The sequence below is a fragment of the Zootermopsis nevadensis genome, unplaced genomic scaffold (assembly GCF_977971745.1).
Source record: "Zootermopsis nevadensis isolate Lab colony 2312 unplaced genomic scaffold, Znev_1.0 Znev_ptg000022l, whole genome shotgun sequence".
NCBI lineage: Eukaryota > Metazoa > Arthropoda > Insecta > Blattodea > Termopsidae > Zootermopsis > Zootermopsis nevadensis.
The window spans coordinates 16,860,039-16,885,457 of record NW_028259154.1 but is presented as its reverse complement, the minus strand read 5'-3'; the positions used below and the strand labels follow the sequence as shown (position 1 = coordinate 16,885,457).

At 37.6% G+C, this 25,419-nt stretch overlaps 2 protein-coding genes across 10 annotated transcripts in view; one reads left to right on the top strand and one right to left on the bottom strand.

Moving 5' to 3' along the window:
• Ac76E (adenylate cyclase type 2 Ac76E) overlaps positions 1-4,821 on the top strand; it is a 102,709-nt gene extending 97,888 nt beyond the window's left edge. For 4 of the 6 annotated variants that reach the window (XM_087353754.1, XM_087353750.1, XM_087353751.1 and 1 more), the window contains 4 exons: positions 177-188; positions 812-929; positions 1,441-1,565; positions 1,810-4,821. In XM_087353754.1, coding sequence (XP_087209880.1) covers positions 177-188; positions 812-929; positions 1,441-1,565; positions 1,810-1,938 — 384 coding nt within the window. In that variant the 3' untranslated portion in view covers positions 1,939-4,821. The remainder of the gene's footprint in view (positions 1-176; positions 189-811; positions 930-1,440; positions 1,566-1,809) is intronic. The other 2 variants (XM_022062523.2, XM_087353752.1) reach the window with 1 other exon arrangement.
• Positions 4,822-5,199: 378 nt separating this feature from the next.
• On the bottom strand, positions 5,200-24,773 carry LOC110829133 (uncharacterized). Of its 4 annotated transcripts, XM_087353757.1 has the most exons (5): positions 24,668-24,751; positions 17,820-17,881; positions 16,466-16,587; positions 6,122-6,231; positions 5,200-5,599 (listed from the first exon to the last, which is right to left on the bottom strand). In XM_087353757.1, the coding sequence occupies exons 3-5, from the start codon at positions 16,553-16,555 to the stop codon at positions 5,458-5,460; spliced, it is 342 nt and encodes a 113-aa protein (XP_087209883.1). In that variant the 5' UTR covers positions 16,556-16,587; positions 17,820-17,881; positions 24,668-24,751; the 3' UTR covers positions 5,200-5,457. The 4 variants fall into 4 exon arrangements, with proteins under 4 accessions (XP_087209883.1, XP_087209881.1, XP_087209884.1 ...); XM_087353755.1 differs by lacking the exon at positions 17,820-17,881 and having other exon boundaries at positions 24,668-24,773; XM_087353758.1 differs by lacking the exon at positions 17,820-17,881 and having other exon boundaries at positions 16,466-16,580; positions 24,668-24,761.
• Between the last annotated feature and the right edge of the window lie 646 nt (positions 24,774-25,419).

The window sequence follows — 25,419 nt, the reverse complement described above, 5'->3', positions numbered from 1 at the left end:
TTTTTATGTTATCCCTTGTGGGAGGGAAATTAAACGTTCATCTCCCCCCCCCCCATTTCTGTTATTACTGCACTCAGCCCAAATATTATCATCCGTGTTTCTTAGCTTCGAGTTCTCAACTGATCGAGAACTCTCCCCATTTTAATTCATCTCATTCTTTTTTCTTGCTTCCAAAGGCCAAACCTACAGTAAGCATATAAATTAACTTTCTATGTATTATAGCAGGTGCTTATAACTCAACAGGCATTTGATGCTTGTATGGTTTTTAGAATAATTTTTCTTGTGTTTTATGTGCGTATTACACAGGTTTTATTACTATTTGTAATACTTCCTTCCTTCTGTGGCATAACTCGGAGGTAATTCTTGTCTCTTCTACATTTTTTAAATTGCAAAACTTTTTATATTGTTTTAATTGCAGTTAATGGTGAATGACTGCTATCAGTTCACAGTACATGAAGCAGAACGTGGATTCTGTGAAAGTTACTGGGGAATCTCCAGGCTTTCCATAGTTATCACAATTAATACAGTTTTGTTGGTTAAAGGTCAAAGTTAAAATTGTTTAAAATGCAACAGAATTTTATGTGTACATTTCCTAAGTTGTTTATGTATCTGATATTTATCAACATCAGAACATGTGAACAGTGGTATTTATTCTGTGCTGTTGTACATTTTCTTTTTGCTTGGTTTTATATTATTATAACTGAAAGTGTGATGTATGCATTTTCAATGTACATGCAGAAATATACAACTCAGATAATTTGAGTTTGTTATAATACGAAGAACATCATGTGGCTTCACATGTTTTTTGCAGGATGTCAGCAAACAACAGGAACACAACGTCCTCATCTTAGTTGACTTCGCCGTCGCTCTTATGACCATCCTCGACCAGATCAACAGAGAATCATTTCAGAGGTTTAAACTCAGGATGGGTGAGGCTGTGTTGTAATTTACAGACTAAGACATGCATGGGTCATGAAGCCTTTCCTTCAGAAATGTACGATTGAAAACAATTATCAACATGTGCAGGCACATATTCATGAACTATACTTAAAAGTAATTAATTGCAAATTAGCAATACTGGTTAAGATACTTTAGGATAAAAATCCTAACTTGTCGAAACTCTTTAGTTCTTCATGCAACAAGCAATAAGATCAACGTGCTCTATGTGAATCATTTCCCGTTTAATATTTTGTGATATGTAAGATTTGAGGTTTTCACAGCGGTGAGTATGAAGATTTCTGTCTTCTGGGTTGTTGCGCTGTGTAGTCTGGTAGATGTTAACCAACGTTTCAGAGGTCATACTGCCTCCGTCATCAGAGTGATTCATTTATACAGCGCAACAACCCAGAAGACAGAAATCTTCATGTTTGTGATACATTGTATAAAAATGTAGCCAGGTGAAAGGCCTCATGTAATAATTCAGTTGTTAATATATTACAGGTTTGAACCATGGACCAGTAATAGCTGGAGTGGTGGGTGCTCAGAAACCGCAGTATGATATATGGGGCAACACGGTCAATGTTGCCTCACGAATGGATAGCTGTGGCGTAATGGGGCGACTGCAGGTCAGTGTTCATAAAAATATGAATAAATGTGCTTGAAGCCCCGATTACAACTGGCTTTTGACGCTGCGCATTTCTTTTAAGCATTATTCATGCCTTTCACTTTGATATTGTACATCAAAAGATTGTGTAGTACAGATTCTGTTGTGCCTCAGACATGAGCGCGAAAGTGTCGTGTCGCAGTTTGTCCAGGCTTCTTCCGCAGCTTGCAGGTTTTCTGACGTGACTTTTTGTCTGTGTGGTACAGGTTACAGAATGCACAGCCAGAATCCTGATGGGGGCGGGATATGAGTGCGAGTGCAGGGGCCCGACGTACGTCAAAGGCAAAGGCACGCTGACCACGTACTTTGTAAAGACGCCCTTTGATGAGAAGTAACTGGCAACGAAGATCAGCGACACCCCCTGTTGCATGTGGATTCGTACTCTTAACATTTTGTTTGGCGTTTCGATTGAAACGCTTCAAAGAGTACAAAGTCACGTGAAAAACGTGTTTTCATCCTCTGTCAACTTCAGTAGCGGGATAAAAACTTTTGCCAAGAAACTCTGCAAGTCTGTGCTATCTGTCAAATGGGCTTATATTTTGAATTCCTTATGGTGACAGCTAAGAGTTTAAGCAAATTATTCTTAAGTTATGATTTACTTTTCTGCAACAATTTTGCAGTGGATATTTGCACTCATTGTGAGTTCACTACGAAATCAGAACACGTTATAAATTCTGCTTTACGGAGAATCTGGTTAATATTCAAGTTTACAGCATTTTCAGGCCTAGCCAAGGTGAGACGATCTTCACTTGGTTGAGGATGATGGGAAGGTAAGATACTGGTGATTTTTGCTTGTCATAGGCAAATGTAAGGTTGTGAAACTGCATGCTAAAAGTCTGGTTTCCTTAAACTGTATGGTTTTACTCAGGTCCATTCTTACCTGTATAGAAATGCCTCTTCAAAATTTAATAGTGGATTTTGTATTTTAGTGAAGGAATGTTAAACCTTTTTGGTGAAGTATGACACATAACATTAATTAAATTGATTACATGTAAATTTTGAAGATGAACTCTGTTTTAATATTGATCTTTATTTAACGCACAGAATGTACAAACAAACAAGTAAAATACTCCCAGTACAGAAATCCATATTAATTCTTAGCTTCTTTGGACATCTGAAAGTTTATCTTAAGCTTTATTTTGGTACCCAAGAGGACGTCATAAATTTACTCCTGTTTCACTTTTCTCAGTTGAGAGTGAGTGTTCAAAATAAGTGATAGTCTTGTATTCAAATTATGTGTCTGATTAATCTTTAATGTCATTTTCACAGATAATACAGTTTTCACTCTCTCTTCGATTTATATCCCCCATCGTAATTAATTCGAATTGGAATTGTATCCTGGAAGACTCCATGATAATTTCTCCATACAGCCTATGAAATTCGTTATGACAGTCACGCACACTACAACTCACGTAGCTAAGACAGCGTCTTTAAATAAACCTGTAATACATAATTTATATAAAACAACGAGGAATCAGAGTTAAGTTCATAGTTGGTTGATTGGCTTTCATAAGTAATTTAACATTTCTTCGAACGCAGGGACTGTGTTCTTAAAAGACATACTTCATGATTGTAACCACTGAAATGTAATCTGCTCTGTATTCCTAATATCAACAGCTGGCATGCGTTTCAAAACAACTTCTGGAGTTATTTTAGAGGCTGGGGAATTTTATTGCTTTTCACAGCGTCGGGCTGCTGCCCACGCGTGTTCTTATTTTTATAAAGTCAAAATGCGGATTGGGTTTTATTGCGTTTCGTATACTATGTGAAGAAATGAAAGCGCAAAACTACTGTGGAGGTTGAGTCTGTTCGGCTGCGTGCTTTGACTATGCGACTACTCCGCGAATTATACAAATTTGATATTAACAGTATAAACTAAAAGTTTTCCAGCGAGTTTTATGAGGTTTGTATGGCCCGAGGCCCAAATCGTGTTTTAGTGTACTGTATTTGAGGTTATCACCGCGGTAAGAATGTCAACGTTTGACTTTTGGGTAGTAATGCCTGAAGATGGAGACAGTACGTTCATCCAAAACACTAAACCCGCAAATACACACGCTATAACTATCAACAAGACCGATATTGACATACGTTATAGGTTCTCTGAAATTATTAATCATGACTCCTCGGATGGGCGATCAGCCTGCCGCGAGGCCTGTGCCTACACAGAACACAACAAAACGCAAAGACGAGGACAAACATCAGTGCATTGAGCGCGATTCGACATTCTGAAACAAAATGCTGAAAAATATTTATGTATTTCTCCGAGAAAGGTCTTCTCGATCAGTTAAAAATATAAGAGATAATTCCGAGCAACCGGACTTTATCATTTATAAACATGAAATGCTAAGGACGATTCAGGCGCGAGGGATAACGAGAAGACACGTTCCGAAAAAATATTTCATCACATTCAAGGATGAATATCTTAAAGGCACTTCGCCTTTAAGCTCTTTGAACTTTTTTCTTCGCAGCCATGATCCTTTCTCTTTCCCCCCCCCCCCCCCCCCCCTCTGTTTTAAGTCGACGAGTAATGAATGAGTCGGGCCTCGACTGATCATGGAAGAGCGAGCGTTGTGTGGTTTGGCCCGTCTTGAAAATGTTGATGTCTCAGAATAGCGTCCTGTGGATTGCAGTTGAAAACTGTGTCATCGAGGTTATTTATGATTAACTGGAAAGGGCTGTTTGTTTTTCATGGACTAGAAATGGCTGTTTGTTTAAGGGAGCCTAGGGAATAAACTTTCAGTTGTGGCTAAACAAATGTTGAAAGAGAATAAGAATTTCGATACTGAAAATTCTAAATCGTATGAATTTCGCCAGTAGCATTAGGATAATGCTGCCAAGTCAAATACAAAAAACCATCTCGTTTCAAAGAGCTTGTTTAGTTTCAGATCTGATTATCCATTCTTCTTCCATGTCTTTCATCAAATTAATTTATAAGAGTGTACTTCTGTATGAATTCTTGAATTGAAAATTCTTGGCACATCATCTATATATTCGTATCTTCTAGACTTTGATATGTGTTCTGCATTTGCTCTCCTACGAACGAGCTGTGTTTCTGCTCTGCTTTCTAGACTTCGTGGTTTCGTAAAATACGTTCATTTCCCGCCACCTTCATTTATTTTATCTTCATGTTCGGATGCAAGTTTCATTATCATAAATGTGAGCTGAAAGTACCTTGTGTAATCTTAATCAAATTACATAAAATTATTTAATGCATTTAATTTAATTGTTTGTTGAAGTTTCTTTCCCCGAGTCCCTTGGCTTCTCTTCGTCAATATCATTCCATCGATGTTCCATATTTATTCATGTTCAAATAAAAAGTGGTGAAATGTACACATTGGGGAAATTCTGTTTGTAATCAAGAGAAAAGCTTACTTAGAGACAAGACATACATGAGAAATATATCTGATATTACGTACAATGGATCTTAGAGAAACAGAATGGCAAAATGTGAACTACTTATGACCGGCCGGGGCACAAATCGATGCTTGGGTTTTGTCAAGAATGTGATGAACCTTAGGAATTTCACCAGCTATAAATCGACTCCTCAAATAAGACCTTGTACTACGGACTTACATTAAAATAAAGTGTGAACAGACTTAAACAACACCCTGTTTTAATCTCTTTTTTGCTAACAGTGGCTGCTCTGCCAAAGTTTCTCCGTCGAATTCGAGGGAGAAGTTACCGGAAATCTTTATTCACAGAACAAAGCCTCGTTTTTCATAACAAACATACCTCGAAAATACAGCATTTTTTTACATAGTTTTGCAGTGTACGTTTATGAGCACAGAAAATTATGTGATAAATGTTTTCTGCATAATTTCTTCGTACCGCCCTCTTGAACCTTACAGCACATTTCAAGGGTCCCTGCTTCTTAAGGCTGCATGCCCAACATTGCACATCGTTATACGAGTAAGTGATGCTGATGAAGTCCAAAGCCTCCCTGTAGTTGCATCTCGGATGTTGCCAGGGTCACAAAACGCCGCTGGCCGCGAGGCCCTAGACACGGACAGATGAATAATATTAGATTGAAACATAAACATTATTTTGTGTTCGAGATGTTCATGCGGTTCTGTGTTGTTGGAGAAAGCTTCGATAAACAAATATTACGCTCTTCTAGACTTTAGTAAAATGTATTTTGTTAGTTACATTGAGAGTACAACAACATAAAACCGCACGAACAAAACTCTGTAGGCACATAATTTCTGCTGTTGATAGTGTTTTAGACAAATTAAAAATTAATGAAACTGAGCTCGTCCGGTAATCTCAAAACAACACGCATACAAAGTATCTGTAACATGGACAAGCCACAGAATAAATGCAGTTAAAATTTGTCGACCTCGTGTTTTGTAGTGCCTGAAGCAGTCTGATGTTAATAACTTTTTTGGTATTAAGCTTTTCGTGGTCGGTGAAGCTGTGTTCATGATAATTTACTTGTGCGTGCTTTACTTTATTCACTTCATACCTTAATTTAAAACACGTATGGAAGGATATTAAAATACGTAAGTTTAGTGGTCGCACCTGTCTCTGTCCCTTAAATCTTCGATGGTCATCTTCCAAGAAATGGCTTCTGTCCATCGAAGCGCACTTCTCAAGGGCTCGAGGGTGGCCGGGTACCAGCCGAGCGAGGTCTCTGTCAAAAGACATAACCTTAAGACATGCTATGTAATACAGATACCAGATACTAAATACAAGTAGGAATCTCGTTAAAAGAATTTTTAAAGCAGAGAAGTAGTCTATTAAAATAAAAAATTAAAATCGAAACAAGGCCAATAATATCTGCCACACGTGTTGTCCATTTAATAGTAACAAAACAAAAGCCCAACAAGGTAAGACTGTTAGTCGCCAAACATATTTCTTGAATAGCTATGCGACTATCAGTTTCTCAACAAGGACTCAGCTCCGTGGAGTTAGTTTGTAAGCTGGTTTATACGCTGTGTGTATCAATCACGATAGTTTGTGGTAACTTTTCTGTCGCTTTTCTTACTGCTTTTTGGTGTCCCTCCTTCAGTTTTACTTTTATTTCTTCTCCAGTGGTTAACCACAGATGTCACGTCGAGCGGAAATACAGTATTTTTCAATCCCTCCAACAATCGCTTCACATTACTAGGGTTATAATAATATGTCCCTGTCGTTACATATTAAAACGTTTCTTCGATATTCCTTCAGTTTTAGTGGTCTGGCCGTGCTTTAATAGCCATACCGGAGTATTCGCCATTTCTCTTCTACTTTGTTTCCCCTTTTGCTTCCTTTCTTTAGCGGGTAATGAGATGTCGGATAATAACAGTGGTGGGGCTCTTTGGCAGCTGGACCGTACATTATCCACGGACGAGAGGGAGGGTGCAGAGAACGGAGTATTGCACAGTTGAAATGGACATCCGCGCTGAGGTAAGAATTATTTTTGTGAAGCCAGTGAAGCTGTTTACATGCTAACGTTAGTAGTGGGACGCTCGCTTTTTCATACTTCTCTCTGTATTATCTGGGCGTTGTTCAGTAACATAAACTTTATTGATAATGAATTCAGATTCACTCTCTTGTTTGAATGTCTTGCGAAGGGCCTGTTACATCAGTAAATGTATTATTTTAGCTAATTCTAATATACATCCATGTCATATTGTCCCGAAGGTGATTGACATTACGACAATGACTACAAATGTCACAGATGCTACCAAACGGTTGATCAACATCGATCAGAAATGTAATGATTGATCACGGCATTTCAACAAAACATTGCACGACAATCGAAAGCTTCAAAGACCAGTTCCTCTAGCATAACCAAATTAGAACCATTGTAGTTGCAAGCGGTAAAAGGTTGTTCTAGGGTTGAACACAGCTCGCAAATCTAGATACGTAAACGAGGCTCTTGGATCCAGAGCTGGGAACTTTACTTTGGATTAATTTCAATCAATAGACGTTTGAAATGGGCACTGAACTACACAGTGTCCTTCAGTGCCACAGTAAAATAGTGCCTCTGAAAAGAAGCCCAAGATGTATGTAGCTCTAGCCCTCTTTTGAATCAATGTTCATTGGTCGTTTCCAAATAAACCTGAATACTCGATAATGGGTTTACTAACTTCGGAAAATTTCGACTGTGTTAAAATACAGGATATGCAGACCGTCGTACGGTAATTATCTTTTGATTGCCAAGTAAAATTCGATTAAATTATCAAATCCCCCAAAATAGAATAAACTAGATTGACTGAACAACAAAGGTTCGCATGGCTGATTTCATTTACATGTCCAATTTCACAACTGACAGCATTGTTGGTTCAGCTCAGTGTTGTAAACAGTAGTTCGCATTAAATGAGTAAATGCTGGCATTTATTATTCATAAAATTAATTTATTTTTCGTTGGGCGTGCTTAATGGATTTACACTGCGGAAGCCGAACGCAAAATTAAGTAAGTTCCAAAAACCTCTCTCTCCTGAAGATCAGACCGAGGAATGTGTTTATTGACGCATTGTATTTCATTCTGCTTCGCCTCCAATGAGTCGTAATTTGAAATGTTAACCATTAGCGTATTCGCGCCCCATTGTTTGACAGATTATTGTTTTAACTAAGAATTTTTCAGATGTTTTTCTTTATTGCTGGTTTAAGAGATTACGAAAGTTTAAACAGCAGGAAATACGTAATTTTAAATTTAATAAAATATACTTTAAAATATACTCAAAGTTTTTATGAAAATACTTAAAACCCCATTCATCTTATAAAATATGAAATTACTTAAAACCCCATTCATCTTATAAAATTCTGTCATCAGAATTATGTCCTGATGATGGAGGCTACAGTCACCTCTGAAACCTCCGTAAAGTTCCACGAGAATACACGGCGAAACGTCCCAGAAGTAGGTCATTTCATCTTTTTATAGTATATCGGTTTTGTGTTATTCTTTAAAACATGAAGAACTGCACATCTCGATGATGTTACACTCTTGAAAAGTTATCGGTATTTAACTTTTGTAAAGGCAATTTGTTCTGAAAATGGAAAACAGCAAGATGGCGTTGGTACGTTGTAAGTACTTTGTATTCATACATGTTCAGATTTCAACACTAGTCAGCAAAAAAGGAGCTCAGTTTATGGCCTTGCAGTTAAATTGCATATAAACATTGCGGATGACGAAATTTGTATCATCTGTTTAAAGTGTCATTGCCCGTTCACTGCTGCCAACTTACACAGTTTTTATGATGTTTGCATCCGTGTTCGATGAAACGCAACGTCTGTTGTTATTCACTGTCGCATATCTTACCTGACTATAGGTCGAGCAGAAACACTGACGTTAAAAGAATAGAATTTGGGAAATCGCCATACTTTTATTCTGCAGTCAAAATGGCGTGGGTTTTTTTTTTCCAAAAAAAGGTGCGTGTCTGTCACGTGGTTCAGTTGCGGACGCTAATACTACGGATATTAAGCAACCGATTTTCGTGAAGTAAGGTATGACCTGTTTTTCTCTGAATGTCTTTGTAGATGTCGTTTTTTATACTTTCTCTGTTTTGGACTTAATTCAGCGTCTGTTGAAAGTTCTTTCTAAACGGTCTTAAAATCTCAACGTTTCGAAGGATGAATCTGTCCATAGATCGGGATTCAGCAGAGCCGGTGTTTACATTTTTACATAAAACCGAAGGAAGATCCAGCCATCCGAAACGTGTGATTTTTTAAAGAAACTATTAATGGTATTAATAGTGGAAATGCAGCTACAAAGCACCATTTATATCAATACACCAACTAATCGTTTGAATGTGTAAGCTATAAGAGGGAGGAATTCTGGTGTAGGCCTGCATGTTATTAACCTTTTGAATCCGAAGCTCGTCCAAAGAATATTGACGAATTAAGTTCGTACTGTAAAGAAAACACGATTCACCATTTCAAAGGTAAACTTGTTAATGTTTTTTAAGGAAATAATCGCTGTTTATTCTGAGACTCATATACGAAACTCAAGCAAAATAATCATTGTTAAAGGAGGCGGTACATATAGATACAATTTTACTTTAAATGTTTAATTAAACTGTATTTATTTAAAAATAGAAAGTCAGACGACGACCTGGTGACATTGTTACGTGTCTAAAATCGGTGTTAAGAGTACAAAGTTTATCCCTTCTTAACCGTTCAATGCATCACGCAAAACGACATTCGGTTTCAACACCTGTTTTGTTATTTTGACTCTGTAGTTTGGCCACAGTCAGTGAAGAAAAAATGAACTGGTGATGACGGAGAACGTCCAATGCGTTCGGTTTGGGTTAACGTTCCAAATAAAGACGTGTGGGTTATACAAAACTGGATAAGAGCCAACTTAAAGATTCATTAGAACTGCAGAACTATCCTAATTGGCCCACTAGCATGTTTCAAACCTTTAATAAATACAACTTCGTGCTCACAGTTCCCCATTCAGAATTTTCATATTGTTTCATGGTTTTATTTCGCAATATTTCGCTTTGCAGCTGCTATACATAGTCTGGGTCAGTTATTGGAACTTTCATATGTCAAGAACACCATTTCACTCATCCCACAAGGAAACGAGGGCTGATTTTGTGAGGACGTGGTCCTACAGACCGAATAGTGTTGGTGCCTTACTTCGAAAACTGTACTTAATGACTTAGGCCTCGTACGAATCAGTCAATCCGGAGACCTCAGCATCCGGAGAACAAAGAAAAGTTTACGATCACCTACAGGCCTGTGCCATTCGACAATCTTGCGTGCAATTCCAGTGTTTAGGCACTCTAACGATGTCAAGTATTAATCGTTGCGATTATACTCTGTGTTTTAGAAATTATGACAAATATTACACGATATGACCACTACAGCCGAAATGATGGAAATTACATTATCTAATTCACCAATGTTAAGTTATGGTTATGTAAGAATTACCTCGGCGTGGAGACATATACAAAACCAAAATGTAGGTTGTTATTTCTAGTTTTTAGCCCTTTGGAACCGAAGCTCATTTAATGTTATTTAGAAATTCAGTGTACACCGCAGAAGAAAACAGCTTCACCATCACAAATAAGAGATGATCAGTGCTGATTAAACCGCTGTTTACTCGGAGAATTGTACAAAGCCATGAACACATTCTATTTACAAAATATAGTTCTGTGGAATATTAAAGCATTTGGTATATATATTTACCACTGGGATTTTAATGCTTTAACGTCCCTTGTTCTCTGTTACGAATAACCAGTCTGATTGAATGTAATCGAATTGAAATACCGAGACTTATGACTAGGTCTCCCATGTGTTATCTTCCCTTCAGGCTTTCCAACAGCAATTTCTCGTCTTCACCACGCGTGCTATACGCCCCGCCCACAATCCTCCTTGATTTAGTTAGGTAATAATATTTTGCGAAGAGTACAAATGACAGCTTCTCGTTAGAAATTACGCATTGCCATAACTTTTATTGTGATTCAGATTTCTTCGTTCTGTTTATTTTAGTTTCACATATTAATGCGATCTTACGAGTTAGGAATTTGAGAGATTTTTTAGACACTCAAATTTACTGTTTGCCCTTGCCCATAGTTCATACTTCTTGACAGGAAAAACAGCCGAGACATCTCTTGGAAAGACATTTGTTTGTGGCCAAAGTTTCTTCTTCGTATTTTAGGTGACGCCTGGTAATATGCAGCAAGCTACTGTAAAAATACTTTTAAATTCTGTGACGTCAACAAAGTTTGTAGGGTACAGGTGGTCAGCCACTTCCGGTTTGCATTAATTGATCTCTACACGCGCCCTATTTATGTGCCGTCCGCTGTATATTGGCACAGCAGTGTGCAGTGTGAATAAGAAGATCCCGTCATATTTACCTTCCGCTGTGTAAAAAAAAATGAATGGAAAAAAACACTCTGCACACACACACACGCCATCTGAAACGCTTTCCAAAAATAGCGCGCATGGGCATGGTTCAGTTACAATTCTGACTCGCGGAAGCACTGATATTATATGTTGGATCTGACTCTATTAGCCGTCCTGAAAACATCGCGTGTGGGCGTAATTATTTTCGTAGGCAAAAAATTATTTTAATGTAAAAAAAGTACATCTTCTCTCCAGTTTAGACACTGTTAGCAGCCAGCTGGCCGGATGTCGGATTTGTAATGTACATGTTCCGTATAAAATTAGGAACTAAAAAAAACCAGCGCCAGAAACTCTCGCAGATTTATAGAGCTTGCGATACGTGAATCAGGGTGACCCAAAAAGAATTTTTCATTTACAGAAAGGAATTTCACCGACCGTCTCTGTATAATCCTAATGACTGTTTAATACCGGTTCGAATATCTGCCTAGAAATTGGTTATTTTGGATGAGGTCGCTGTTTCTTAACACATCCTTAAAATGGTCGGATAGCAACCCGAAATTGCGTGCTTCCACATATTTCCCAACTTTTCGTTCATAATCATCTAACCATTTGGCACCCAACACGATAAAATTAAAATTCTAGAAGAGTTATGCACACATTGCAAAGATATGAAGTTAACCTACGCACAGACGAAAGTAAAATTGCGCCAATGAAGTGACGTTGCTGATCGACGTCGGTGAGTTTTCTAATAATTAAGTAGGATTTGAGGTTTTCACGGCGAAGTCTGAAGATGGCTGTCTTCTGAGTTGTTGCGCTGTGTAGTCTGGTAGAAGTTTACCAGCGTTTCTGAGAGTCTTACTTCCACCATCATCAGGGCGACGAGTGCCCTGATTATGGAGGCAGCAAGGACCTCTGAAATGTCTGTAAACTTCTACCAGACTACACAGCGTAACAACTCAGAAGACAGCCATATTCTTTCTCGTAATTATTAATACTTTTATTAATGCATATTATCGAAAACACTATATATTACGGGACTGAATTTTCTGTATTCTGTGACTGGTTGTATGTTTACTCTTCCATTGTTTTCGGAGACTAACATTTATTAATTAACGTTAATAGACCGTTTAAAAGTGAATGAAAATTATCGATCATGAGTAAAATAAGACTACTACTAATGTAACTGCAAATGAAATGCACTTACATACGCCTAAATACCGAGGACAGTTGAAGAAATATTTTGACACTGGACAACAGAACAAGAATTTATCCACAGCCAACTTGGAGTGATAATTGTCATCTAAATATAGGCGTTTTCGTATATAAGAGAATCATATTAGCGACTGAAGGGGTGTAGTAGTTAGCGACAGGATGTCCTATGTAATAGATTGCTAATAGGCTGACTTAATATCCTTCTGAACGTGTATGCCTCCACTGAGAATAAGAGTTATGGTAAAAATGGTGACTTTCTTATTACTAGAGGTTTTGCATGATCAATTTGCTAAAAATTACGTGAATATTTTGATATCAGAATTCAATGCAATAGTACGGAGCGACGATATTTTCAAACCGACGATTTGGGACGAGAGTTCACATGAAATTAGTATCGATAATAGATTTGGAGTATAAAATTGGACCAAGTCAATAAATTCATCAAAATTAAAATATGTCCGCTTCCCACCATTAATAAATACAATTGGACTTATTAAGAGAGGGCATAGTCAGATTGATCGCGTCTTTATATATTGAAATGTATCCAAATGTGACTGGTGTTCGTTTCTACGGAAATTGACTCATATTGACCGCTCTCTAATGCTGTGGTGCTTGCAAAATATAAGAAATGTCAGTAAATAAACGCCGAATTTGCGCGTGAAGAGAAATAATTTCATAGGGTTTCAGGTGTTGGGGGTATTCTTGGTGTCTTTCGGCGCAGGCGAGTGAAAGTTAAAAGGCAAAGCTTAAAAGGGAAAATTCACGATTTATGGCGAGGAAGATGTTTCTGTGCAGTAAACGCCATGGCGGACTCACTAACTCGTGAGGTGACAGCATCACTTAAACCAAAACACTTCCTGTGTCGAGTTGCTTGGTCTTGAGCAGAGCTGGAAATTCGTATACTGTGAATCGGCCTCTTCCACTTTGCTGTCGAAACTCTACAACCGCGGCAGCAAAGCGGAAAAAGACACATCCACAGGACGAAGCGATACCCTGAAGACTCCTCCACTACAAGTCTTGATTTTTTTTCACAATAACATGTGACGTACATCCACATAACTCTGAAATCGATGCAACTTACACTAACGAACTCCGTGGAACAGAGTTCTCGACAACTGAAGAGTTACTCCGCGTCTTTTATGGAATCAAAATATGTACTGTCGTATTTAAAGGAGCCCAGAACCTGAACAACCCAGTTCACACCTTCCTCTTTAGTTCGTTTATACTCGCAAATACGCCTAGGCCATCCGAGTGATATTACAATGTAATAATTTCTAAAGCTCGATATTCTGCAGTTTTTCCCAACCTCCTGTTACTTTCTCTCAGTTACATCCAAATAATTTCCTCAGCACCCTGTCCTCAAACAAAATATAAGAAGCTGGCTGTCATCTTGTATGTTGCACAATGTAATCAATCTGATAGTGACCGAAGCTTCAGATGTGATTTTAACCATCTAATAGCCTCTTTCGTTGTTGCCCACGTCTTCGTCTTCTAACTGGTCGGTAGTCAAGAAGTTGTTTTGAGTGTCAAATGCCTTTATCCCTTTTGTATCGTTTATCGATTCTTGTGTGTACCGTTTTAGTTTCTTCTGAGGTCTAGTAAAGTGTGTCATGAGCAGCTTTCATAAATTTCAGAACTGTTACAAATGAAAATACTTTTGTAGCCGGCTGATCTGCATGACGAGAAACTCAAATGGAATAAATGGCTGATTATTCGTTTCCATAATCTAAGCCAGGGGTTAATTCACCTCTGCTTAGGCATGTGAACGTGAGGCTAGCAGTCAAGCTAGTCGGCTTTGGCTCACTGGAGCTGTTACGCCACGGATTTATTTATTTATTTATTTATTTAAGCCAGAGGTTGAATGAGATTTCGCGTTCTGACAGCGGAAAATATGAAGATGGCTGTCTTCTGGGTTTTTGAGCCGTGTAGTCTGGTAAAAGTGTAGCAAGCTTTTTAAGGTATTTCCTGCCTCCATCATCAGGGTGGCCCTCGTCGCCTTGATGATGGGCATAAATAAGTACAATTAGGAACAATTTCACATTCCATTCATTAATTTTATGAAAGTAAATGAGTAATAAGTGTTAGAGTTGGCATCGCTTTTTGCTTTGGAATTCTTTCAGATCAGGTTTTCATTTCTGTTGCTATTTGCGAGCGTTCGTCAGTAAGATGCGTCCTAGTTCTTCACTTCGTGTTCTTTACTGAGCTGTGCAGCTGCTCACAGAGGGGTTTGGTGTCAGACAATGAAGAATGTGACAAGATCTGTTTTCTGACACCGTGTAACTATATTTCATCAAACGGGGTAATACAGTCAAACACGTCGGCGGTCAACGAATGGAGAACCCCTGGTTTAATTCTTGCAGTTGGCCCTCGTTAAAGATGGAAGAAATTGTCGCTTATCATTATACTTATTGTTTTTTAACTGCTTGTCATTACTTCATGTCCCTAAAATTGATCAAAATTAATCGAGTAAGGACAATAATGTGTAGTACGGATTTGATAATCTAGTTTATATCCCAAAAGTTTGAAATACCTTGATAGTTTCACTTTTTTAAAAAAAATTACACTCGTGTGTTCTATTTCGAGTTATTTCTTCTCGATAAAACTCGGATTGTAAGTTTACATGCTATTTAACACTAAGTATAATACAGTGGGAATCTCCTATGGCTTTAGGTCGGTGCCCTTTTGAAATCTATACTTTATGATTTATATATACACTTTGTAGTCGTGGTTGGATTGTTTCCAGGCATTTAAAATTCCACCGTAGCGGAAGGCAATGAGCACTATTCGAACTTCAGAAATAATGAATAAGAAAATTCTTGTAACATTTTGTCTCTGCCTTAATATCGTTACATTTCATATATTTTCCACATGATCTAGACATTCGGTAAGTAATTCTGAGGCCACTATGGAACTTAGCCTTCGTCTACTGCAACATGAAAATTTAGTTTATTATAAATTATTTTACGAAGTCGTAGATCACTCCGGCCTACAGGATGAAATTGGATGGACATCTCGAACGCATGATATGAGAAATGCGTATAAAATTTTTGTCCAAAAACCTATGGTGAAGAGATCACTTGGAAGACTAGGCGTAGATGGAAGGATAATTATGAGAGGTTTTGTGGTTAATTATTTTGAAATAGGCGGCCGTGTTATGTTTGTGCTATTACGAATATTCTCAAGGAGAGAGAGGAAGAATCAGTTCAAAACTCAGTGACGATAGCCGGTACGCTATCAAAGACACAGTCGGGTACGTCCCGAATAATTCTAGATTGTTAACCGCTCATTGAACTTGCTCAGATGGTATATGGAACTTCATATAGCAGGGAAACAAAGACAATATAAAACCACAGAACCAACATTATGGGGCAAACTGATGGGTAAGGAACTAACATGATAAACCTCGGATAAAATACGTAGAAAAATATTATATGCGAGATAAATATTTACCGTAACATGTAGAAGAATGGAATAACACGAAGTCAAGAACGGGAATGGAGAGTCATAAACATGGTAATTGCAAGGAATTTCGAAGCGATGTGACAATTATATTCATTTACAACAGGACAATGATCCTGCAGTTTACCTCTGTGCAATGGAAAAATACGAACTACAATGGGATGTTCGTGGCACTGCGCAGTTCCAAAATGCGGAATCCAAGAGAATAAAGTTAAAGATACAGAATAGTTAATGGGTATAACGGCCCAATACAGTAAACAAAGCAAACCTAAACTTAATCTGACTTAACGTAAATGTTAGTAACAGCAATTTCTCCACACCAAATGTAGTCCAGATACAAGAACTCCAGTAGTGAAGACGCTGCTTTGTGTGAAGGTGTGACTGGGCATTCCCAGACAAAGAAGCAGTACTCACCTTCATGAAACTTGGTCGCAAGTGATGGAGGTCCTCGGAACTCGAGAACCTGGGCAGGCGCCTGAGAGCGAAGAGGCTGTTGTGTCTCATCTCATATCCAGACAAGTCCCTTCACCTATTTTCTGGCAACAGAACAACAATAACTGTACAAATTGACATACAATGGAGTATATACATTTTCAAAATGTGTTGTTTACCATTCTTCAAACGTCACTCACCCTTAGGTTTGTTTATTACTAACACAAAGCCATCTTTGCAAAGCAGTTCGCACTAAGTGCATCACGAAACATAAAGCCTTTGTATTTCGTTAAATGTTCTCCGCACAGAAAAATATTTGAAATAACATTTGAAAGACCTGAATGACATCTACAGTGTTGTTGTAATTGGCTCACTAATCTTTGCGTTATCCGTTTTTGAAGATTTAATGTGAACGTTTTGCGTAGAAAGGGTCTTGCGATACGAAGCAAAATTAAATTCGCTCGACAACTCTTGCTTTAGACTTGCAATACAAAATTTAATATCAATTCGTTCGTAAAATCTCGGAGATAAAACGTGGAGAGTGAGGTCAAGACGAACAGACTGGACCAGCCATCTTGCATAAGTCGATCTTTATGCAAAGAATACACAATTACTGGATGATATGAAAGAATTATTTTGATCACAGCTTTTTAAACGCCTTCTCATTGTGCATCATGCGAAAAGAGCTCTGTACAGTACACTGCACTGCAAGAAGATTTGAGTGGCATTTTAAGTAGGCAGGCTTACACCTATTTTACGCAGTATTCGGGCCGAATATGGTGATTCAGTACAAGTTACAGTGAGCCAATGAAGGCCAACATTAAATTTGCCCGTACTAAATTACATGCATATCCATTACGTCCGCTGGAAGGTGAAATATCCGAACGAAATTTTGGGTGCACGGTCTCGCAGCTAACATGTCTGAAAAAAGGGCACAAGACATCATCAATGGCTCTAAACTCAAACCGCAAGTAACCTTCTTGGGATAAATATTATTTAAAATAAAGATTACATTTGTCCTCTTCTTACTGTATGTATTAATAATTTATTTCGCCGTTTACGATAATAGAAAATAATAAATCATTGTTCCGTGTTCTTGCTGATGTTTGTGTTTTCGTGTCTAATTATCGTGTTTGAAGTTTAAGCTGAAATGCCCAATGACACTTTTCATGAAGCTTCTAAATGGCTAGTAACATCAAAACACAAATTTAATCAAAAATAACTAATTGACACGTATGGATACTATCTGAAAAATGTGTTTTCTTGTTGAGTAGACTATTTAATGAGAAGTGTATTTGATTTTAGGAGAAGTGGACAGTCTCATTGTCCTAATTACCTGCATTCATGTCGCCTGAGAGTAAGTCCTAGAAGGATGGTCCCCGTAACATGTTCTGTGTTCTGCAACGCATCGTAACATATAAAATATATATCATTATACGGATACATCCTTTTATAGTGCTAACATTGTAGTTATGCAAATTTCTGAGATGGGAGAAATACGGGCGCCATAATAAGCTTATGCAACGTTTGTAAGACTTTCTTGTTAAAATAATGTTTTATTTACTCACCGTTTCATGTTGGAAACCGATTAACCACAAGATCATATAAAAGTTGGTATGAAGAAATGAAATGTTGCATTTGTTACAAATTGCAGCCATGAAGACTTTTCGACCTTTGAGGATGTACGTAAGTTGTAAGGTGGTAATGATTACAAATGGAAATTATGCTAAGAAATACGAAACAAACTTACATCACTGTCTCTAAAATAAGCAATGCTCGTTGGCTGGTGATCATTTGTTGTTAAGAGGTGTTGGGTTTTGTAATATTTAAGAACGTGTTTGTTGTTATAACCGTTAGCACCGTATGCTGATCATTTGATGTTATTTTAAAGAATGCAGCGCACTTATTATGACCTCGATTTGAGATCAGATTTCAGATTGCGGCATATTAAATCGTACCCAGTTATTTAGTTAAGCAAAGATACGTAATTGCATTAACTTTCATACAACATTACTTGATTTTAACTTTATATGCTTCTTTGTGGGAACTGTGCTTTGAAATAAGACTTCACTTATGCATGGCCTCCTGTGTACATATACTTCAATACAACTCAGCTAAAACATACGTACTATATTTACGTGTTGACGCTTTATAGCTTCTGTAATTAAGAAAGGATAAATATTGATTTTTGTATGCTGTTCTGTTACACTTTTAAAAAGTGTTTAAGTACTACTTCAGATTTTCTGGTCATTCGTGATAAGAAAATCAGTTTTCTGGTTTATCTATAATTTGTGTTAGTCTCTATATTGACTTCAGCATTTAAACGAATTTGGCGTCACTCATTCTTACAAATAACACGTGCGGCTGCACATTCGGATACTAATTTTACTAATTTGCTCTCTGTTCGTTGTCATGGTCGGCCTTGCGTCGGAACTAGTCACTGTTCTTTGTCAACGTGACTTTACGTCATAGGTGTTTGTGTCGCAATAAGATTGTGTGTACACAAACTAAGATGTTATGCTGCACCATTCATGCATGTACTTGATCGTCAAAACGTTACTCTTAGGTGTCAGGATGATGTGATTATAGGTCACATTGAGCCAAATACCATCAGCAGATCTACACAGTTTTATCAGAAATTCACCTCTGGAAGACCGGCTAATAACACAAATTTTTATCTGTTCTTGTTGTGGTCAGGTACATTGATTAAGATATAAAAGTATTTGTCAGCTTTCACGGATTGCGTCCTGTGACTTGTTAGGATTCAACATTATTTATTTATAAAAGTCTTTTATGGTACGTTGGTAGGTATTGGAGAACGGGTGAAATCGGTTTATCGCAAAGCATTTGCTTTCGAAAGACAACACAGAAATAGATTACAAGAAGACATCGACAAACTCGATTCGACTTATGTAGTGATTAATATGTTGACTATAAATAATGGCTTCTTCTGTCTGTCTATCTGTCTGTTTATCTGTCTGTCTCAGAGCTTCCTGTGTGAAGTGGCGAAATACCGTTGAATGCTCAGAAGTGTCTTCGGGTGACGCAAAAGTTTTAAATAATATCACTTAAATATGTAAAATAATTTCAAACCAAAATATAAATGTTGCTCCTCAAAACACAAGTATTCGATTCAAGTAATTTAAAGTTAGGATTTTTGTTTTGTTTTAGTGGGGTATGAATTTTCTTTGCTGAAGACCTGTCGCTACAAGACTGTTCCCAGCACAGGTGATGAGAACCCCTGGACCTGCAACTTGTTTCATCCGCTTGTTTACATTCCTCTCAACTGATATGACCTTCACAGTATGCGTCAGTGTTTTATACTAGCACAAAGAATTTAATTTTGCACAGCTCATGCTATATTTTTAATTTCTTTAACGACTGACCATTGGGTGGTAAGGCAAGTTGAGAATGTAGCGGGATATGTACGTGATTATCAAGAACGTTGAATGAAGGTAAATTTTCTCTGAGGATAGCACTGTACCATAAATCCTATGGTAAGAATTACACCACGTGTTTTGTATTGTATACAGCCAAAGGGCAATGTGGATTTACACATTAAACCACATGTGATTTCGTAGCAGACACACACATCATATGTACGAACCTGCAATACCAGATAGGAAAGAAGTTTGGGGACAACCGAATAGGTCATTCAACTAAAAATTTAGTTGCTGAGTGTATTTCGTTCACTATCATTGTGACAACTAATATAGAAGTCTGCAAGGGCCCGAGTCCGTCTCTCGGGTCTCGGTCCCACACGGCCCGAGGGCCGGTCTGAGCCTGGGAGCATAAATTGTTCGGGCCTGGTTCAGATTATATCAGTTAGACGTTATAAAGAATAGTTTCGGCTTCCTCAGGCATTTCATTTTTCAACAAGCAAAAACTTCGCGCCCATCTTATGTTCGTGATACAGTCGGGTTCCGTTAATAAATCTCATCGACTTAAATTTGTCTAATGCCAGAAACAGTTAGGGATAACGCCAAAAACTTGACATCCGATATCTTTGTACCGTTTCTCAAATAACAAAGCAAATGCGTGTTCTGAGAGTGGCGTTAAATAATTAATACAATGATACTGGCATTCATGCATTAAAGTATTACTGGTACATTAGTCAGGGCTTCATTTGCGCTCGAATAAAAGAAAGACGGACTTAGATGGGTTTTGGGTAACATATTTGAAGATTTACATTAAGCTTAGCCTAGGTAGGGCGAATGATTATAGGGCTGAGTTGGTTAAAATCCTATAGTGGAGACCTGAAATGAAGTACAGAATCTATTCAACTAAATTATTAGACATTCACTGTCTTAATTATTGTATTTACTTTGCTGATTTCCAGCCACTGTTCTGTAAGAAGCAGGTACATCACTTGTGGCCACAGATACCGTGAAGGAAGCGTGATCAGTCGCCGTTATCTCATTCTATATAACGCTTTAAAAAACAGTTAACGGCTTTAATTAGTTCCATTTCTTGCAATTATCGACACAAAAACGGGCGAAAGAAACTGCCTCATTTAAAATACAAGAAATAGCCTGAGCTACCGCGCAGGTTACGTGTTTGAGCAGTCACGTGACTTTAGTTCTACTTGTATCCGATTTCAATTGAGGCAGTGGCTCTCCTGTGGGTTTTGTGGTTTTCCTCAGTCACTTTAGGTACGTACTATTGATATGCGTTCAACCACTCCACATGAGACAGCGTCGCTAAATAAATCAATAAAAACAACGTTACATTTAAAATGTCACTGCTGTTTCTTCTTGTCAGTTGTCCCTTATACGTCACTCGAAAATATACTGCAAATCGGCTGATAAAGCATAGTTAAAAGAACTCACTCATGGATGTGAATTTATTTGGTTACAAAGCGTTGTTGTGGACAAACAGTACGATCTGAATAAGGTTTAGTATGGCGGCAGATCTCCATAAAATACGCAACTTTTTTAATGCATGGAAAATAACAACATGACGACAGCGCAAACTATTTTGATACGAGGACTGTAACTGGAAAATCGCTGTAACTTCAACTATGAAATAAGAGGAATCACGCTGTCTGTGCCTGAAACTATTTCGTGTGGTATTAATAGCTGCTTTCTGTAATCTTTGGGAACTTCTGTTTGAACTTCCACGTTTTATCTCGAAAACTAGGAGGCACGTAATTGTGTTCCGAAGCGTGAGGTTTCGCTGCTATTCGGAGGGAATTGGGAACACGCGGCCTGCTGCTGGCGGACGGACACGCTTGCGTAATGCGATCCGCCCGCACCAAATATCGGCATTCTCGCGGCTCCAAGTAACTGGAAACATCTGACGAAGTCTGAAGATTATTTAGAGTGTCTCATAATTTAAATTGCGTTCTGTAACTCACATCCGTTTTCTAAACTGTCTTGAGGGAGGGATATGTTTGTTTTTGTGTGCCCGCCTTACGAAGACGTCTGGCAAACTTAGAACAGTCTCTGGATCGAAACTCGATGTATGTACGCGCACAAAACTTTTACTAGTTCTTTGTACACTCTTTTCTTATGACTGCGTTGTTGCTTATTTAACAGCGCTGTTATTATCCTAGACTATGTAGGATGATTGTATTGGAAAGGATACGGAAGGAATCGGTCGTGGTCTAATTAAGCCAATATCCCGATATTTCCCTGTAGTGACCAAGTAAAATCTCGAAAAGCTGAGGACAGCATGTCTCTGGGACAAGATTTGGAGGTGATAAGTCTACAATAGCAAATAAAAAGCAAACCTCTTGGCAATAAACCATTGTTGTTTCTTCATTACACAAGATATACTACTGCTGTAGCACTAGTTTGCAGAAACAAATGGAAATAGCCTCTCGTCAAGTCGTTTTTTAATAGATCTGTTTGCATTGTGCGTTAACACCTTCAAGGGGTCGAACTCATGTAAATGATATTTAAGAACGCGAGAAAACACACCACATAATCGTACTTTGATAATCTTCAAGTAAAGTTGTTCCCTTTATTCTGAGATCCTAATGAGACCGATAAAGGAACTCGTATACAAACGTTCAGTGACCTATAAAAGGTTAAAAATTCGTAATCAAGTCATAAATTCGTAGAAAACGGAAAACGAAAAATAAATATAAGAACAACAACAACAACAACAACAACAACAACAACAAAGAGGGAGAATTACAGGCAGAGAAAGCAGAAGTGAGACGAGAATTTTGTGAAAAGTAGAAAAATATAAATCGATTTCACATGCTTCTGTTGTTTCGCGGACGAAATCATAACAGCTGGGCATGTTGGGACAAAATATTTATTTAAATAACAATGGATTTCGAATGTCGGCCCGCGAAGATGCTCGAATATAACGTTAGTAATGCAGGGGCTGCCAACTACCTTTCTTTGGCTGAGTGGTAAACAGAATAAGCTTATAATTTATAGCAGACACCACATAAATCTATATAAAAAATGCTAATTTATATTTTTAGATAACTAATGTCTTTGCAACTTGTATTTATTTAAGATATTTTCCAAAAATTTGTTTTCATACACTGTCTAAGAGAAGAGCTAACGGTTAATAAATAAAGTCGAAACAAGTAGCTGATCTTAACAAACATTGAGATTATAATCATAAAACTTCTTGTGACTGCCAACCTAACGATCAGCACGCAACAGGGTGCATTCTTTAAAACGAGTTACTAAATCATTTCCCTTGAAAATGTCACCATTGTTTGCACTCTAACCTCTCAGATTGACAACTGAACGCTACGTAAACACATTTAGAACTCCTCGGCGCTGGACAGAAATTCTGTTCATATGGATTATATCATGATGCCACTTTTTAAACGTTTCTCAGATAGTGGTCAGTATCACAGTTTGAAAGATTGGGCATCAGCTATAGGAGTTGAATGCCATATTTTTATATATAAAGCTATGGTCTTTCCGATTGGGTGTCTTCCCCTTATGATGTCTTATCAATATATGTTTCGACATAAGCCTATCTTTTTAGCATAAGATTTTTCATTGACTTGTACCTGGATCTACTTATCTTTTAGTTAACAAAACAAACGAGCGAATTGCAATCTAATGTAGTCTATATACATTTCCATATATTTCACCAAAAAACGTAAATATACGTTTTAAACACTGTTTTCTCTCTTTCGTACAGATTGATTTGTTTAACAAGAACTATTGTTGACAGAACAGCATAGATTCAGAGAACCTTGACTTTGTATTACAAGCTGATCACTAAATGTAATGTACGATAGCCTACGACACATGTAGAAATATGTGTTGGTTTGTGGTCACTTTTCTAAAATCACTGTTTTCAGTTACTGTAACCCCAAATATGTCTGCCTAAGAATGCGGATGTCGTGTAAGAAACAGTAGAGCCACGCTACAATATAAATGTTCACTGCTTGCTATTTTCCTGTCACTCTTAACGCGTAATAATCTAATTTTAAGTTTCAACCGTTTCAGTACACTTCATTCCCTTCGTACTGGATACCGAAAAATACGGGATGATGATGATCCCCCATGGCAACAGGCAAACATGTCCGTTTGTTTAATCAATGAAGAAAGAGAGAAAATTTAAATTCTGTTTAGTGATCAGTAGCCTACATGACATAAAACCTACTTCTTACGAGTATCCGATGTGGAACATTTTAACGAAGTAAATTGTATGCTGTATTATATATAAGTGCTTCTTATTACGTTTCTGAGGCCATTGAGGTGTGTAAAATAGAGAATCGTGCTTTTATAGATACGTGTATTCCATGTACGTACGTATATGTGCACACGTTTGTTTTGATATGGTTTTGTATTACGATCGTAAATATGTATCACAAAAATTTACACTGTAAATATTTCAAAAACAATCTTAGAGTTGAAGATTTCTGTCTTTTGGGTTGTTGCGCTGTGTAGTGACTACACAGCTCAACAACCCAAAAGACAGAAATCTTCATACTCACCGCTGTGAAAACCCTCAAATCTTACATATGTTACCTTTTGAATAAGATTATTATTTGTACCGGTATTTTAAGCTCAGTCAGTAATCGGCAGAGATAAGGCACGTGCCCTTTTCCTAATACTAAACATTATAATTTTTTCTCTTAACATGGCCATTAATCTTAAATCGTTATCAGTTGCGACTCCGTTTATTGGCATAATATCCGGACCTGCAAGGTAATACCAAGTACAAACCTGCTAACAATACAAAATGTGATCCACTTACAACATGCGGCTATCAGCAGTCAGATGTTCTCACTAGCCAGAACTTCACACGTCGCCGGCTGTCGGGTGTCTGCCAAGAGCCAACCTTACATCCAGTGCTCTCCTCCTGCACCTCCCTTCACCGGACCCCCTGCAGATATGCGTCCAAACTTAACATAGGATCCACGAATCGAACTCAGAACCTTTCTATGACTGAACCAGTAATTAAATGTCACTGACCCTTTCATCACGCGTGTTTGCTATATTTGTATTTGACGATTTCTACTCGTGTGAAGCGATTCGCTTTAAATTACGTTGTTCTGTACTTTAACATTGCACTTCAAAAACATATATCTCGGATTTTGGATAGAAAATAATTTCTCCTGTTTGTGATCTTTGATAAGAAATTGCTGATAAGTCTAATTCATGCGGATTTCCTTAATTGGCGCGTGGAAAGTGGTGTTAAAACGTTATGTTTACTAGGTGTGTAGCTCTCTCTCTTTCATAAATCTAAAATCAAAACTCGTGAGGAATTTTATGTATATCTTATAATTTAGAAAACGTAGTAGCTTACTATGACAGGCAAGAGTTGACATGTTTTTCATATAAGAATATCGAAACTCACTGGCCTTGATGCTAATTTATTTCAGATACAAATTCGATGTTACAAAATAAATATATTGCGCCGTGTTATTAAATTAGTTGTCTTGTAGCTCGTTTCGTTAAATAAATATTATATACCAATTTTTAAAATAAAATTTGATCTTAATGAGG

Bases quoted from the DNA above. Each gene is read 5' to 3' on its own strand.
- LOC110829133 (XM_087353755.1), bottom strand. From the start codon at position 16,555: ATGAGACACAACAGCCTCTTCGCTCTCAGGCGCCTGCCCAGGTTCTCG. The intron at 6,232-16,465 runs GTGAGTACTGCT...CTTTTGACAGAG, and splicing joins TGCGACCAAGTTTCATGAAG to ACCTCGCTCGGCTGGTACCC. The intron at 5,600-6,121 runs GTGCGACCACTA...GTCCGTGTCTAG, and splicing joins GATTTAAGGGACAGAGACAG to GGCCTCGCGGCCAGCGGCGT.